We start from the raw sequence: 15,844 nt of genomic DNA, 5'->3' as shown, positions 1-15,844 counted from the left end.
TAAAACAGCCCTTTCTAAATCTAAGCAATTTAAAATTTTTAAAAATACCCATGATTATATGTTAATAATTGAATTGTATTACAATAAAGTTTAACCTGAAATGATGCGTTGCCGTATATATATTTGTTAATAATAAAAAAATAATATACATTAATTTGTTACAAAACTCCTAAATTTTAATTATGGAAACATAAAAATGAAAAATATATAATTGTTTAAATTTTTGCTTTAAGTTATTTTGATAAAAATTGATGGCATAAAAGGTAGTCGATATATCGACCACTGGAACTGAAAGGGTTAACTAGACATCAAAGCACAAATACAAAAAAAATTATAAGAAAGATACTGTAAAATAATTTGGAAAAGATATATGAAGGAAACAAAGAAATGTGTTGTAAGATTTTAAATCAAAAAAAGTTTAAATAAAATATTTCATATTGCACCATTATTTGAATAGAGCCGCGTATTTCTAACCAGCGAGCATTACTAACCAAAGGGGTTAAAGAGGAAAATATGCATGAAATTAAACAATTTAAAAAATACAGTTATTATAAAGTATAATTAATTACTTTTTACCAAAATGTCTCTTACTCACTGTAAAAAGATTTGCAAAATATGTATATTTTTTCCATGCTCTAAGATGGCCTAACCCCTTTATCGATTTTAAAAATGATTGAAAAAATTATTCTATCCCGAATTGGCCGCAAAATTTGTTTAGAATTATTTCTTATCCAAGAAAAGTTTTCTATTATTTTTTAATCATAAGCTTTGAAGAAGATTCTTTCTCAATTATATGAATATTGTAACTATAAGTATTGAATATTAAATTATTTTTCAAATAAAAAAATTAGTAAATTATCGAAAAATATTTCACCATCATTAGACTGATCATCATATTCGTCATCTTCTGTATCAATGTAATCATTATTATCTGAATCTCTATAATCACTGTCAATCTGATTTTCTTCGTCCAAAAAGTTTATTTTTTCTTCTTCCAAAGATTGCATATCTTCTTCATCGTCATTATTAGACTCCTATTACATAGTTTATTTTATTATTACAAGAATATATCCCACATTAATTCTTAACTTAAAAAATCAGAGAGATTTTTAATTTATAGTCATACTTTTCTTTTTTTCGTCCTAGTACAAAAATAGCAATAATTAACGTAAAGTTTATTTAACACTAAGTAGCTGAAAACAATAAAAAACCAATAATTAACATTTGGTTTTATTCTTTATTAAACAAAGTTATGTAATTTAAGATTCCCTACCTATTTTCCTAATCTGTTTTTCCTAATTTTTTATTTTCCTAAAGTACTGTTTCCGAAAAAGCAAATTCCTAATACTTTTTTCCTAATCTAAATTTCCTAATGCTATTAATTTTTTCCTAAAGCTATTAATTTTTTCTAAGTTCCAAATTATTTAAATTCCAAATGAAAGTGAGCAAAGTTCTGAAATGCTGCTTTATTGTTTCGGTTATTAGTAATGAAATTTAGATAACAATAGTGTGAGCCAAAGTTTCGAGATATTTGAAAATTCTATTTTCCTCCTTATAAGTTTCGTAATTGTCAACAATATTGTTGTTGATTTTAACTATTAATTTTGATAAACTTTTAACTTTTATAATTTAATTTTGAGTTTCGATAAACTTTGAACACATATAATTTGTCAGGTTGGTTTAAATGACACGAAATTTGTTGACTAAAAAACAATCAAATGTTTTAATGGACTACATTCATTACACTAGACAAAATTATATTGTTCCAAATTCTGTTAGGAAATATATACTTTAGGAAAATATTATTAGGAAAATTGAATTAGGAAAATGACATTAGGAAAATTGTTTTAGGAAAAAGGTTATATTAGGAAAAACAGTTGTTAGGAATATATCATTAGGAAAAATGGATTAGGAAAAACGTCGGGGAACGGTAATTTAAAGCTCATAAAATTTGTGAAATGCTATCAGTTATTTGATAATTATTTGCTAATTAATTAAATTTAAAAAAAATAAAATACGTAAGAAAAAAAATTTTATCAAAAATAAAAATTTTTACATAAATTATATATATATTTTTTTAAACAATTTAACACGTATATTATACACTTGTGAAAAATTGGTAATAAATATCAAATTAACTAACTGAATCAGTTGACATAAATAAATTATTTTCTTCATTATGTTGAAGAGCTTGTAAAATCCTTCTCTGTGTGGAAAGAGAATAATTTTCAAAATCCTTGTATTGACTCATTTCACAATATTATCAATAAAAAATTTTATTTACAATTTTTTTTAAATTAATTTATTTTCATATTTTATATTTGAAATAATATTCAAATTTTCTTTTTTTATTTTGAATTGAATAAAACAAACTTGTATGAAAATAACATTCAAATGACACAAATTGAAATTTCAGTTTTGATATATTAAGCATACTAAAAACTTTAACTTCCAATTGCAAAAAACAAGCGATAAAAAAACAAATTTTAGAATCAAATATTTTAATTTATGTGTATTTAATATAATTTATGTATATTAATGTTTTTAAACTAAACCTTTTTCTTAGTAGTTAAATTACAAATTTTTTTAATTAAACAAAATTATTTAAAAAATATGATTTCATGTAAATAAATTCGAAGTATTTAAAATATTTTTTTATAATAATTTTTATAACAATTGTTTTATGTGACAAAATTCAGATTATTGATGTGTCAATTTAGAGTTAAAGTTGATCGTAGTCATTGCACAACAAAAATGTCGACCAAAAAGAATATTTATTGTTTAGTATTCTGGAAAGAAGAAAAATCATTTAGTGTAATCGAAGAACAAAAAGAATTAGTAAATATTGGTGAAGGAAAGGAAACCGACCTTGTTGTAAAAGGAACGTCATATAAAATTATACTATTAGCAAGAAGTGGTAACTGTTTTTTCTTCACAAACAATAAACATATAACGTATAAACTTTTTTCTAATTTTTTTAAACTAATTTCAATAAGTTTTAATTTGAAGAAAATGAAATTTTTTGATTATTTGAAAAAGAAAATTAATAGAATCATTAAAAATTTTGAAAAATATTTTAAATAATGTAAATAAAATAAATATTAAGGATTAATTAAATTATTAATTAAATATTAATTTATTAATTATTATTAATTAATTAAATTATTAATAAATATTAATATTATTTTTTAAATAATTTACATAATATTGATTTTTAAAAAATATTTTGCTTCTAACCTCTGCTTTCATTAATTATTAATTTTTAATTATTATGAATTAATTAATTTAATTATCAATAAATATTAATATTATTTTTTTTTAAATATATATTTGAAAAAATATTTTACTTCTAACCCCTGCTTTTAATATGAAGGATGAATTTTTATACCTCTAATTTTATAATTATAATGAATATAGAAAATAAAAACCAACTGAAGAAGATGGAAGTTTCTAGAGAGGGGAAAATATTGAACAAGGAAAGTTTATCAAGAAATGTTTCCAAACGAAATGTCAACTCAGATGAGACAAATAAAAAGAAGCGACGAAACGCTGTTGAAAATGAAATGAACAATAAAATTTTTCAATTAGGTTCATTTGCTGATGTGGTAGATGCAACCAAAAGCTCTAAGGAAAAGAGTAATATTTATGTCAATTTTATATTCTTTTAAAACTATACTTCACGTAACTTTTTCCCTTATTCTCTTTTCAATTTCTAACCTCTACACCTTGGATTTATTTATTACATTCCTTCTTTTTATCATTTTTTTCTCTCTAACTCTTCTTATTATCTCTTTGTTACTCAATCTCTTCTGAATATTTTTGCTCTTTCTGATTTAATTTCTTTCCTCAATTTCCTCTTTTACATATTTATTTTCTTATGCCCTTCCTTTTTTTAATTTACCCTCCCTCCCTCACTCTTATCTCTTCTGCTATCTTTTTTATATTTACTTTTTTACCCACTTATTTTCTAATATATTATTTTACTTTAATTTATGTTTTCTCTTTTTCTCCTTCTTAGGTTCTCTTCTCTCCCTTGATTTTCTGGTCCTCTTTTTCCTTTTTTAAGTCACTTTCTTACACATTTACTCTTTCTTTTTTTTCTTTCATTAATTACATTTTTTTACTCATTTCTTCTTTATTATTTTTCGTTACCACTAATACAAACATGCAAAACGTTCGCCGAACAAAAAAAATTAAAAAAAAAACTTTTAGAAAATATTTAGACTGGTGCCAAACTACAATATTAATAATAAAAAATTGACATTTTTAAAAAATAGGGTAAAAACAACTCCCATTATGATTAAATACATAAAAATTAAGAATTTGACAATTTTTTTGTTCTTTTTTTCTAAAAAAATATCAAAAAATTTTCTTTTTTACCCCCTACCAAAATTCATATTCAGTATAACTCGCTTGAACCCCTAAAACTACCCTTAACACATATATCGCTTACGAGGCCATATATTGGTCAATTTGACGACTTTTCCGTTTGACATTTTTTTTTAAAAAATATCCAAAAATTCTCTTTTATTATACCCTACCAAAATCCGTATTCTTATAGGCTATCCCCATAACGTCCGTAGAATATTCTTAATATCTGGGTATGAAGGGATTTTACTTTTAAACGACATATTTTTATCCCACTATTTTCTCATTCATCCTTGTTTCATGTAAAATAATCTAATTTTATATTTAAAGACGATATGTCAAAAAAAACTGGAATAGGACAACTGGATAATAAAAAGGAATATATTATACCACAAAATTTCGGCAGCGAAAATTCAGAAGATCAACAAATTACGTCAATCCTGGATAAACGAGTGTCAAAAGTTTCCCAGCCTAAAATACCGAAAAGTAACTATTTTATCCTTAGAAACAAATTTTTCTTTTTTTTATTCTATTTTATAATTTCTTGTTCACTTTTACCTTTTTATATCTCTCTTAATCATTGTTTATTTTATTTTTATTTTACTAGTAAAATTAACGAAAAAAGATCTTTAATAAAGCAAAAAAAAATTATTTTAAATCGTCTTTCATGACAGTTAAGTTTGAATAACTGTTACCGCAAAAGGAAGTATTTTAAAGTTCACTCTAGTCACTTTTAATAATATTAAATAAACTTTCGTATCTATCTTAAATCTTTAATAACTTTATTTATTACATTTTGAAAGTGACTACAAGTTTATCTTTTAATAAGATACCTACTATTTGGAGTAGGCACTAAATCTTAACATATTAAGAAAAAATAATATTAATATTACAATTATCTTCAAAGACAATAAGTCAAAAAGGGAAGATAAAAAACTTTTAAACACCATCCCACACGATTCTTACATGGAAGATTCACATGCGAAGACAGTCCTGGCCAAAGAGAGACGCTTGCCTGAACAATCCAAACCTAAATTTCTAAATGGTAACTGTTTGAAGTTTGAACAAAAAAATCAGACAATTTATTTATTCCTTGCTCTTTCCTGCAGACATTCATTTTCTATTCTATTCATTATCTTTGATTCTCCTTCTTTCTTTTTTCATACTTTATCATTTTTAAACTATTCTTTACCTCATTTTTTCTTTTCATCACTCTTTATATTCCATTCCTCTTTCTGATCCCATTTCTTTCTTTTACCTTTTACTTGCTGTCTTTATCTCTTTCCCTGGACTTTCATCATCTTTATCTTTAATATCGTATATCGCACACTTTTCCTTTGCATCTTTCCTTCTATCATTTCTCTATTCTCCCTCTCTCATCACCACCTTTATTTTTTCTTTTGTCCTATCTCTACTTCTCTCTTTTATTTATTTCATTCTCCTTTCCTTTTTTCTTTTATTGTTTCCCTCTCTCTCTTGACTCTTTCTGATACTTCCCAGTCTTTTATTGCAGTTTTCTTACTTAATGTCTTACACTTTTTTTCGATCTTGTCTTATTTTATTAATTGTCTCAATCATTATTTTTTCATATTAATAATATAATTTAAGTAATAAAATAATAATAATTTCTATTTAAAGACGATAAGTCCAAAAAAACTGAAAAAGGAGTATTAAACAGTAAAAAAAATTACGATTGCGCAAAGAAAGAACAACGAACTGATTTAACCCTGGATAAACGAGTGACTAAAGTTTCCCATCCTAAAATATTGAAAGGTAACTATTTTGTGCTAATGAACAAATTGACTGCACTCTTTTCATATTTTAACTTTCTTATACTCCCAATTCCGCCCCTTTTTTGTTATTTACGTTTTTACTTTATCATCTAAAATAATGCAAAGTCTTTATTCAAAGAAGGTAAGCCAAAAATTACTGAGATGATAACTTTAGCCCCAGATAAACGAGTTCATAAAAATTTCCAACATCAAATAGCAAAAGGTAACAATTTCAACCCTACAAATGTCTAGACTCTCATGCATTCTGAAAAGGTAATATGTTAATTCCATTAAAAGGTATTAAGTCAATGGGAGATGAAAACGCAACATCCAATAACGATTTGGATCCACACGATTCTGACAAAGAAGTTTCAGGTGATGAGACAATCCTGGCCAAAGAGAAACGCTTGCCTGAACGATCCAAACCTGAAATCCTGAATAATAACGGTTTCAACAATTAAAAACAATTTATCTATTTCTTGGTCTCTCCTTCAGATACTCATTTTCTATTCAATTCATTCATTATCTTTCATTGGTTCATTCTTCTTCTTACTTTTTTCCTACACTTTTTTCTTTCTAAATTATTTTTCACCTCATTTTTTCTTTTCATCACTCTTCTTATTTCATCCCTCATTGTGATTCCATCCATCTCTCTTTCTTTCTTACTTTCTGAAAAAGTAATATAACAATTATATAAAAGGTATAAAGTCAAAGAGAGATGAAAACGAATCTTCTGAAAGTAATAACGATTTGGACTTATCACATGATTCTGACGACGAAGTTACGGATAATGAGTCAATCTTATCCGAAGAGGAACGCTTCCCTCAACATGTCAATCCTCAAATCCTCACTGGTAACTGTTTTAACAATAAAATCCACCGTTTCTCTATATCTTTCTGTTTTCTGCATGCCCTCATCTATTCTATTCATTTACTATTTATGTAAATTCTTACTCATATTTTATCTCAATTTTTTCTAAATTATAAAAAAAAATTTATAAGAAACATAAAAAGATTTTAAAAATTTTCTTTCTTGGTAGTGTAAATTATATGACTTTGTTCTCATTTATTTATGAAAAATAATATTTATAATCTATTTTTAAGGAGATAAATTAAAGAGAAATGACAAAAAAAATTTAAATACTGACAACGTTAGCGAGATTTCACAAGATTCTGAAGGGGAAAATTCAGAGCAAGAATCAATAATTAATGAAGATAAACGTACGCCTAATGTTTTCAAACCTCAAATGCCGAAAGGTACAATAATTTTAACCTAACAAATTAATGGAACAACATTTTTAGAAAATGACGCTATCTCAAATTTATTATTTTTTTCGGTATTTTAAATAAAGACATTATTTCTTCTTTAGTAACTCCGCAAGTTGTTACCTTTCTTCGTGAATGGTTGGCCTATGCAGAAGGAGAATTAAGTGAAAATACGTCTACTGAAAATCAAGTTCGTTATCCTTTAAAATATATATTGAATGGTTTGAGGATTCAAATACATACATTTCTACTTATTCATACTGACAAATACTGTAAATACAGTATAATATCTTTATTCTAATTACTATGAAATTTAACCTAATCGCATTTATCTTTATCTCTAAAATATAATAATATACTCATCAGTGCCTGAGCTTCCGAATCTTTGATACAAAAAACGGAACTCCCATCTTAAATCTCTTCAACCAATAAAAGTTCCAAGTTTTCCTCTCCAAACCTACATCATTACACAATCTTTTTTCTCTTCCCATCCAATATACCTAATTTTCTCTTTTTCTGAATCTCACCATCTATTGCTACTTTCTCTTTTTTCATATTTCTTAAATACCTAGACTCTTTTACCTTCTCCTACCTACTCGGTTGTGTGGACTCCTCCCTAAATTCACATATTTTTTTCTCCTTAAAATACTTTTAACTATCTTACGAATTTCCCGGTCATTAAACTTTCAGTCTTTATTCTATCATGAAATTGTTTCTGTTTAATCTACGTTTTACTTCATCCACTTTTTTCAGTCATATCCATCATTTAATAATGTAACTTATTATTTTTCAATATATTTACAATATATATAGTAATATGTTATTTATTTCAATACAGCATGCAAACATAGCAGCTAGCAAACATTTAGCATCGACATCAAAAAAAGTTTTCATAATAAATGACGAGTTAGTTATTAATAAAGCGAGAGAAATTGAATTTACCCGATTTAAAAGAAAACCAAAAGAACTGGTTCGACGTCTGATGCTCGAATTAGTAGGTAAAGAAGAGCTTAAAACTATGACCGCCCTTGGACAAACAAAATCTGGAAAGATAAGAAAGTCAATTCCAGATGGAATTAGAGTTGCTGTATATAGTGTGTATCAATATTTCTCATTACCTTTTGAATCTGAATCAGTACCGTAACAGCTCTTGCAACCGAAATATCGTAATTTATAAATTTTGAAGAAAAATCTTTTATTGTTTTAAATAATTTAATTTATTCTACAGAGTTTCACACATAGCTTACATAAGATTTTACTAAATATTTTCCACTTGTATTGTTGTAATTAATTTTTTAATTACAATAAGATTTTTAAAAACTTACGTAAGAATGGGGAGAGGGAGTATGAAAAATCATGTGTCCTTACTTGGAGCAGGAGAGGGGTCAAAATTAGCCAAAATCGTCTACTTAATTAATGAATGGGCTCTTATAACTGGTTCAAATTCAAAAGATTATAAATTTAATAATTTACTAACTTTTCGACAAATTATTTTAGATTATATTGAAAGTAAAACGAAAGGACTATCGCATAAAAAATATGTTGAGACTTTAAATAATCAATGTTGCACTTTAAGGAACCCGAAAAAAAGTAACACAATTGCAGTAGAAAGAAACGATGAGACTGAAAGAAATAAAGACAAAAATGTTGATAAAGAATCTGCAAATGATGAGTTAATTTTTAGGTAATTAAATGAAATGTTTAAGAAATGTTGAACACTGAAAAAAAAATTTTTCGTTTAAGAGAGATGTTCAATATATTCGACAGTCGAGTTTTTTTCTTATTCTTCATTCCTGATTTTTTATACACTTTTTTCATGATTCTCAACAATCAATCGTATTGATTTTAAGAAAATTCAATTTTTTCGAAAAATAAAATTTCTGAAAAAATTTTTTCTACAATCTTTATTATTTTTATGTGTAATTTTTTTGTAGGCTTTTTTCATGATTCTGAACAATCAAACGTACGGATTTTTAAAAATGTTAATAATTTCAAAAAATAATATTTATAAAATGGTCAAAACAATTTTTTTTAAATTTTGATAATTCACAATACTTTTAGATCCCAAATAATGTCAGAAAAAGAATTGACACCCTTTAACAACATTAATTCCAAAAAGTTGAAATCATCGGTCCCTCCCCTTAAAACAAGAATAATCCTCTAAAACAAAGAATAGATTTTTTAAATAATAAAATATAATGTCATGTAAAGACTCATACAATTTCTCCCTAAACAGTGGGGAACCTTCAGCAACTGATAACCAATCAAAGGCTAAAAAACGAAAAGTAATGAGCCCAAGCGAAAATTAATAATCTTTGAAGAAACAACTTTTTCCTTTCTCAACAGAAGTGCAAGAGATCAAGAACCGATAAATAACGAAAAAAACTGTTTCATTTATATTTATTTATTGATTACTCTTATTATTCTTCGTAATATTCTTATTAATTAATTAATATTAATTAATTCTTCGTCTTATTCATAATATTCATTCATACTACTCACTATATACTTACTAATGCTTATATCACTTACTTTACATCCTTTTTAAATTCGAAAGGTTTCTATTAAAAACTAATTAAAAAAAGTTTAAACAAATAAAATATTTATAAAATATAATATACAATGTCTGGAAATCATTTTAAACGCACGCATAATTTATAATTATAAGGACAGGTATTTCAAATAATTCGATACGATTTTTAAAATCATCTGAATGAAAATCGTTATTGTATAAGTTACCGTGTATTAAAGAATCTGAAAATTGTTTTCCCATGACTAAACTATTGTGAAAACGTTTGTAACTCTTGACTTGGTTTTTCGCCTGTAGAAAGCTTTAATTGAATCAAAAATTCAAAAAATTTGTTTTGCCATGGTTCAGCCAGTTTGTAAACGTTTGTGTCTCTTTCGTTGGTTAACCGCTTGCTAAAAGCTTTAATTGCATTAAAAATTGGAAAAATTGTTTTGCCATGGTTTACTACGGTTATATGTGTATTTAGTCCATTACAGAAACTAAAAATTGTTTTGCCAAGGTTCATCTAGTGTAAAAATGTTTGCGTCTCTTGCCATGATTTGCCGTAGGTTAAAAGCTTTAATTGTATTAAGAAGTCGAAAAAATATTTTGCCATGGTTAAGCCTGGGATAAAACAGGTTTGCCTTGATCCATGGTTCGCCAAGGGTTAAATGATCAAAATTCAATAAAAAAGAAAACAAATGTTTTGCCATGGTTCATCCAGGGTAAAAACATTTTTGTCTCAATCCATGGTTTGCCAAGGGTTAAAGACAGTGACAAAAATTCAATAAAAAAGACAAAAAATGTTTTGCCATGGTTAACCCAGGGTAAAAACTGTTTTGTTTTAATCCATGGTTCACCAAGGGTCAAAATGACAAAAATTCAATAAAAGAGAAAACAAATGTTTTGCCATGGTTCATCCAGGGTAAAAACATTTTTGTCTCAATCCATGGTTCGCCAAGGGTTAAAGACAGTGACAAAAATTCAATAAAAAAGACAAAAAATGTTTTGCCATGGTTAACCCAGGGTAAAAACTGTTTTGTCTTAATCCATGGTTCACCAAGGGTCAAAATGACAAAAATTCAATAAAAGAGAAAACAAATGTTTTGCCATGGTTCATCCAGGGTAAAAACATTTTTGTCTCAATCCATGGTTCGCCAAGGGTTAAAGACAGTGACAAAAATTCAATAAAAAAGACAAAAAATGTTTTGCCATGGTTAACCCAGGGTAAAAACTGTTTTGTCTTGATCCATGGTTCGCCAAGGGTTAAAGTAAGAAAAATTCAATAAAAAAGACAAAAAATGTTTTGCCATGGTTCATCCAGGGTAAAAACATTTTTGTCTCAATCCATGGTTCGCCGAGGGTTAAAGACAGTGACAAAAGTTCAATAAAAAAGACAAAAAATGTTTTGCCATGATTCATCCAGGGTAAAAACTGTTTTGTCTTGGTCCATGGTTCTACAAGGGTTAAAGTGCATTAATTTCATTACAATCAAAGAAATGTATTTCTGCTCTTCAGCCAGGCATTTCCCAGACCATGGGAAACGATCATAAGCAAGGGTTCTCCCAGGGAATGTATTTGCCCTAGCCTATGGTTTCGCCAAGGTTTTTTACATCTTACTTCGAACCTTCTCCCAGGGTCTTCCCTGGGTTGACCATTTCTACGCGGGTCTTTTTAAATGAGAAATGATTAAAATCCAATTTGCAGGTCTATTTACTCTTCCCTCATTGCATTCTTGATTGGAATATAGCAATCAATATGTGTCGAGACAGGTATTCCTCTTACCCAACGATGCTTTCTCAAGCGAAACGCAATAAGACACTTGTATGTAGCTTGGTATCTTGTTCAACAGATAGCTAAGAACAAGACAGCTACAATATCTCAAAGTAGAGTGAGAATGCACTACTCTTCAGATCCGTAGACAGCATCTTCTGTTCTTGCCACACAATAGTGACACAAGAAATCTATAGTACTCACCTGAAACAAAAAAAAAATATCGAATTAAAATTTTCAATTTCAAATATACGAATAATGATTAATTTCCTTTATCATAATAATTGAATACAAAACTAGGTTAATAAATTTTTTTTTAATGTTTAATTAAGAAAAATTTTTTGTTTACTGCTGTTACAAATAGAGTTTTGGCCCATGGGGTAAAATAAACTTTAATTGAAAACTATTTCAACGAATTTGCATTGCAGTACCGCTATGGGGATATACAATAGTTACGTATGTATATGGCTACATATATATGTATATAACAATGTAACTTCATAAATGGACTCATAGAGAGTAATCAACAATGAAACGCGTGACAAAACTTGAACAATTATGCTTTACCGCATCTATCATTATACAGAATGCATAATTGAGCAATGTTACGTGTATCTATTAATTTATTGAAAGGTAATCAACGGCATAACTTCCTGTTTACTTTGACAACGACTTTAAAAGAAAAATATATTCAAACTACTATTTTTTCCAAATTTTTCTAACAATCTGACAAATTAAATAAATAATAATAATCATTTTCTTTTGATGAAATGTACCAATTTCGAAGAAAAGTTTGGCCTGGAAAATGGGAATCGTTAAAATGTTACAGTTCATTTTTTTTATTTGTAAAAAATGCGAGTTGCTACGTGGATGCAGCTACTTACAAGGATGGTTGATCGTAAAAAGCATAGCCATGAGTTTCTAGAATCTAGACTTGTGTATATAGTATATACTATAAAGTACGAGAGAGAGAGAAAGAAAGAAGCCCGAAGAGCTTCATCTAACGCAACAAATTGAGTAGCTAAGTGTTGAACGATCCTTACAGCTTTGAACGGAAAGTACAACTGAATTTTGTATCTCACCAAACACAATAATTTACCAGATCCATCTACTCCAATTTTCATTTTTAAAAAAACGATATTTTTGACACCTTTTTTACATATCTTCTTTATTTCGAAATTAACGAGAGAAAAATAAGAATTTGGATTTGTTTTTTAAAATATTTAAAATATTTTATCTCACTAGAACAACTAAAATTTGCTGTGAAAGATTTTAAACGTTATGCCTGACATAGAATTGATCTAAACTCCTGATAGTGTTTCATATTGAGTTTTCGCCTGACTTTAAATGCCACTTACTACTGAGATATATTTACAAGAATTTAAAACTTTGTTTGCTTTTACTATTGAGAACTTTTAACAAAAATTGAAAAGTATGTCTGACTAAAATTGACTTTCACTACTGATTCTAAAATACAAGAATTCTTACTACTACTCTTGTCTGACTATATCGGGCTTTTGCTTTTCAGAAATGGTGTTTTTGGCTGACTGTCTAACTTTTACCACTATAAAATTGCGTTCGTTTGATCACAACTGTCGCTAACTACTGAGACTACCTTTCAACGAGAATTAAAAACTATGTCTGACTAAAATTCACTTTTACTACTGATACTTAACTACAAGAATTCAAACGTATTTTTGTTTTGTATCAGGCAGTGAAAATTAATGTTCACTTTAAAAAAATACTGATCACTGGTTTTTCTTATCCCGAAAAAATGTATATAGCGATTTTTTCATAAATATATATCTATATATAAATATGAAAGGTTGAGAGGAATTTCTCGTTGTCTTTTGTTAAGCGATGATAAAGTACAGTGGTTACTAATGACTCTCATAACTTTCCATTTACGGAAACGCCAACGTTTTCAGTACTATCTGCCTGCGATATTAATTGTCAAACATTAAGAGTTAAGCTAAACTCGTTTAGTTAAGTAGATCCAACCTTTTGTATTTGAAGAATCATTATTACGGAATCAGTAATACATAAATTTTTTTAAAATTAATAATAATAAATATTAAATAATATCAGTTATTTTTTCTAAATTCTCATGAATCTTTTTTGAAAATATATTAACGTGTTAAAGAATGACTATAAAAATGTGGTTTTACAATCACCTCACGTAGAAAATCACTGCCCCTGACTTTAAGGGGTTCATTATTTATTCGATTAGTCAGTGGGCAATTCCGATTAAACTGATGTAATTTCCTCCAAACTGGTCCTTGTCCGATTCAAGATAAGCCACGGATGTTCTCTGACACCGCAGACACGAGTTGCTATCTGAGAAATTCCGTTTCGAAATCGATCTCACGCTTCTATTCGCCCAAGTAATCGGTGCTAGTGACGTATTGACCAAAGAGAGAGAAAGAGAGAGAGAGAGAGGTTCTCCTCTCCAAGTTGTTCACGATCAACTTTTGACAATTTGGTTCGGTAAACCTCAGTTAGATTTAACTAACTTTAGAGAATCATCATTCTCATCCATTATTTACAACAAGTTTTGTATTCCTATGTTAATTAAATTTAAGTACGAAAATTCTAAAAAGTTCTTTTAAATTAAGAGACAATATTTTTTTACTGATTGATCTGGACTTTTGTGAAGATGTTAGAGGGATAATTTTTCAAAAAATGTCATCAAGTTCAAATGGAATAAAAAAAGTCAATTTTCCCATAATTCCAACGACTTGATTTCGTTATTCTCTCCTTCCCTTAACTTTTCTAGACGACGACGACGACCTTACAAGATGTATGCAGTGCATTACAAGAAGCAATATTTTAGAGTTTCCCGCCTTTGGGGAGAAGCATACTACCTATAAAGTACCGTTTACGACTTGCAATTTTAACTTTTCTCAAAAACGCAATGGCCCATGCTTGCTACCTCTAAACAGAAACTACGATTCATATACATACATACACAAGTGATGCAACATTCTCACGAAATCTCAACTTTATATTGTATTTAGTATCGTTAAAAAAATTTTGTCATCTCTATATTGAGATTATTATCTTTTTTAACAACAATATATTATCTCATAATAACTCTACAATAATTATGTTCGAGATGATAAAAAGGAAGAAATTGACAAATAAAATCAACTTTTAATGAAAGACGGTATAAAAATCTTTTTGATTATGTGAAGAAAAACGGATTTTTTTTTATTTTAAGACCCTGAGCCAAAGTCCTCTCTTTTTATGAGGAGAAATGAAATTACTAACGGGAAGTAAATTAAATTTTTTCCCTTCCTGCCTGTGGCATTTATATTTGTCAAATTGTTGAGCTTTTCTTTTAAAATTAATAATATTAACATTTTTGCAAAAAAAAAATAAAAATAGAAATTAACAATAATAATAATAATTTGCTAGTAAATATAAATTATGTTTGGAATGTGTTAAAAAAATAAATTATTTTCAACTTCGTTTTGTATAAGTAAAAGTTTAAAATTTCAAAAGGATTACCTAAGAAAATTTCAAAGCACTTGCTTGTTTCTTTCGTCCCATATAGTTTCACTTTAACTTTTGTTTTCTCGCTTCTATATATTGTATAGTGCAAAGAGAAAAGAAAACACGAATTGGTCTTAAGTTTACTGAAATGAGGTTAAATGTATATTTTTCTTTCTCTTTTCTAAAAAAGGAAAAAAAAGTATCCGCGATAAACGTAAAATTATCTCACTCATGTAAAGATATATGTATTTATCTCGAATAGAATGCGTGCTCAAGTGCAAAAGACCATGAGCGTGTACAAAAGAAGAAAATTCATATATACCTAAAATGAAAAATTATTTTATACCTATACTATAAATAAATAAAATAATTTATTTTTTATTTTCTCTATCATTCGATTGAAAAATAATGCTAAGGAAAAACAAATGGTTAATTGAAATTATATTTCCAGGCGCATACAATTGAAAAAAAAGATATGAAAAGAACTTTATAAAATGCTCAAAACTCATTTATTTTTAAAATGATAGCGAGAAATGCGTATATATAATATGTACTGAATGAATACTGCAATCGGAGACGATCGATTGGAGGGAAAATACCTGAAACCAATTGAGGCCATGGTACCATCCTTGCATTGGATTCGAGTCTCGAATACATGACAT

General features: G+C 27.4%; 3 protein-coding genes across 3 annotated transcripts; all 3 read left to right on the top strand.

The window, feature by feature from the left end:
- The first annotated feature begins 2,749 nt into the window (after window positions 1-2,749).
- LOC127278290 (uncharacterized) lies at window positions 2,750-3,675 on the top strand. The gene is made up of 2 exons (XM_051299934.1): window positions 2,750-2,917; window positions 3,418-3,675. Exons 1-2 carry the CDS (start codon window positions 2,755-2,757, stop codon window positions 3,666-3,668), a joined length of 414 nt encoding a protein of 137 aa, XP_051155891.1. The 5' UTR covers window positions 2,750-2,754; the 3' UTR covers window positions 3,669-3,675.
- Window positions 3,676-4,703: 1,028 nt separating this feature from the next.
- On the top strand, window positions 4,704-6,692 carry LOC127278456 (uncharacterized). The gene is made up of 5 exons (XM_051300190.1): window positions 4,704-4,854; window positions 5,276-5,413; window positions 6,007-6,141; window positions 6,280-6,363; window positions 6,438-6,692. Exons 1-5 carry the CDS (start codon window positions 4,704-4,706, stop codon window positions 6,599-6,601), a joined length of 672 nt encoding a protein of 223 aa, XP_051156147.1. The 3' UTR covers window positions 6,602-6,692.
- A 180-nt stretch (window positions 6,693-6,872) lies between these two features.
- On the top strand, window positions 6,873-9,774 carry LOC127278288 (uncharacterized). Its single transcript, XM_051299932.1, has 6 exons — window positions 6,873-6,993; window positions 7,244-7,396; window positions 7,510-7,595; window positions 8,244-8,499; window positions 8,903-9,089; window positions 9,642-9,774. The coding sequence occupies exons 2-6, from the start codon at window positions 7,387-7,389 to the stop codon at window positions 9,712-9,714; spliced, it is 612 nt and encodes a 203-aa protein (XP_051155889.1). The 5' UTR covers window positions 6,873-6,993; window positions 7,244-7,386; the 3' UTR covers window positions 9,715-9,774.
- The last annotated feature ends 6,070 nt before the right edge of the window (window positions 9,775-15,844 follow it).

This window comes from Leptopilina boulardi, unplaced genomic scaffold (genome assembly GCF_019393585.1).
Source record: "Leptopilina boulardi isolate dan_hultmark-lab unplaced genomic scaffold, ZJU_Lbou_2.1 LbouV2_202, whole genome shotgun sequence".
NCBI lineage: Eukaryota > Metazoa > Arthropoda > Insecta > Hymenoptera > Figitidae > Leptopilina > Leptopilina boulardi.
The sequence above is the reverse complement of the archived record's forward strand: the minus strand, read 5'-3'. Positions and strand labels throughout refer to the sequence as shown.

What these genes read in the sequence shown, in the direction of transcription:
- LOC127278456 (XM_051300190.1), top strand. Translation starts at nt 4,704, where the DNA reads ATGTCAAAAAAAACTGGAATAGGACAACTGGATAATAAAAAGGAATAT. An exon ending in CCATCCTAAAATATTGAAAG is followed by an intron (nt 6,142 to 6,279) that starts GTAACTATTTTG and finishes CTTTATTCAAAG; the next exon opens with AAGGTAAGCCAAAAATTACT. An exon ending in CCAACATCAAATAGCAAAAG is followed by an intron (nt 6,364 to 6,437) that starts GTAACAATTTCA and finishes TTCCATTAAAAG; the next exon opens with GTATTAAGTCAATGGGAGAT.
- LOC127278288 (XM_051299932.1), top strand. An exon ending in ATACGTCTACTGAAAATCAA is followed by an intron (nt 7,596 to 8,243) that starts GTTCGTTATCCT and finishes ATTTCAATACAG; the next exon opens with CATGCAAACATAGCAGCTAG. An exon ending in AATTAGAGTTGCTGTATATA is followed by an intron (nt 8,500 to 8,902) that starts GTGTGTATCAAT and finishes AAATTATTTTAG; the next exon opens with ATTATATTGAAAGTAAAACG.
- LOC127278290 (XM_051299934.1), top strand. Translation starts at nt 2,755, where the DNA reads ATGTCGACCAAAAAGAATATTTATTGTTTAGTATTCTGGAAAGAAGAA. An exon ending in TATACTATTAGCAAGAAGTG is followed by an intron (nt 2,918 to 3,417) that starts GTAACTGTTTTT and finishes TAATGAATATAG; the next exon opens with AAAATAAAAACCAACTGAAG.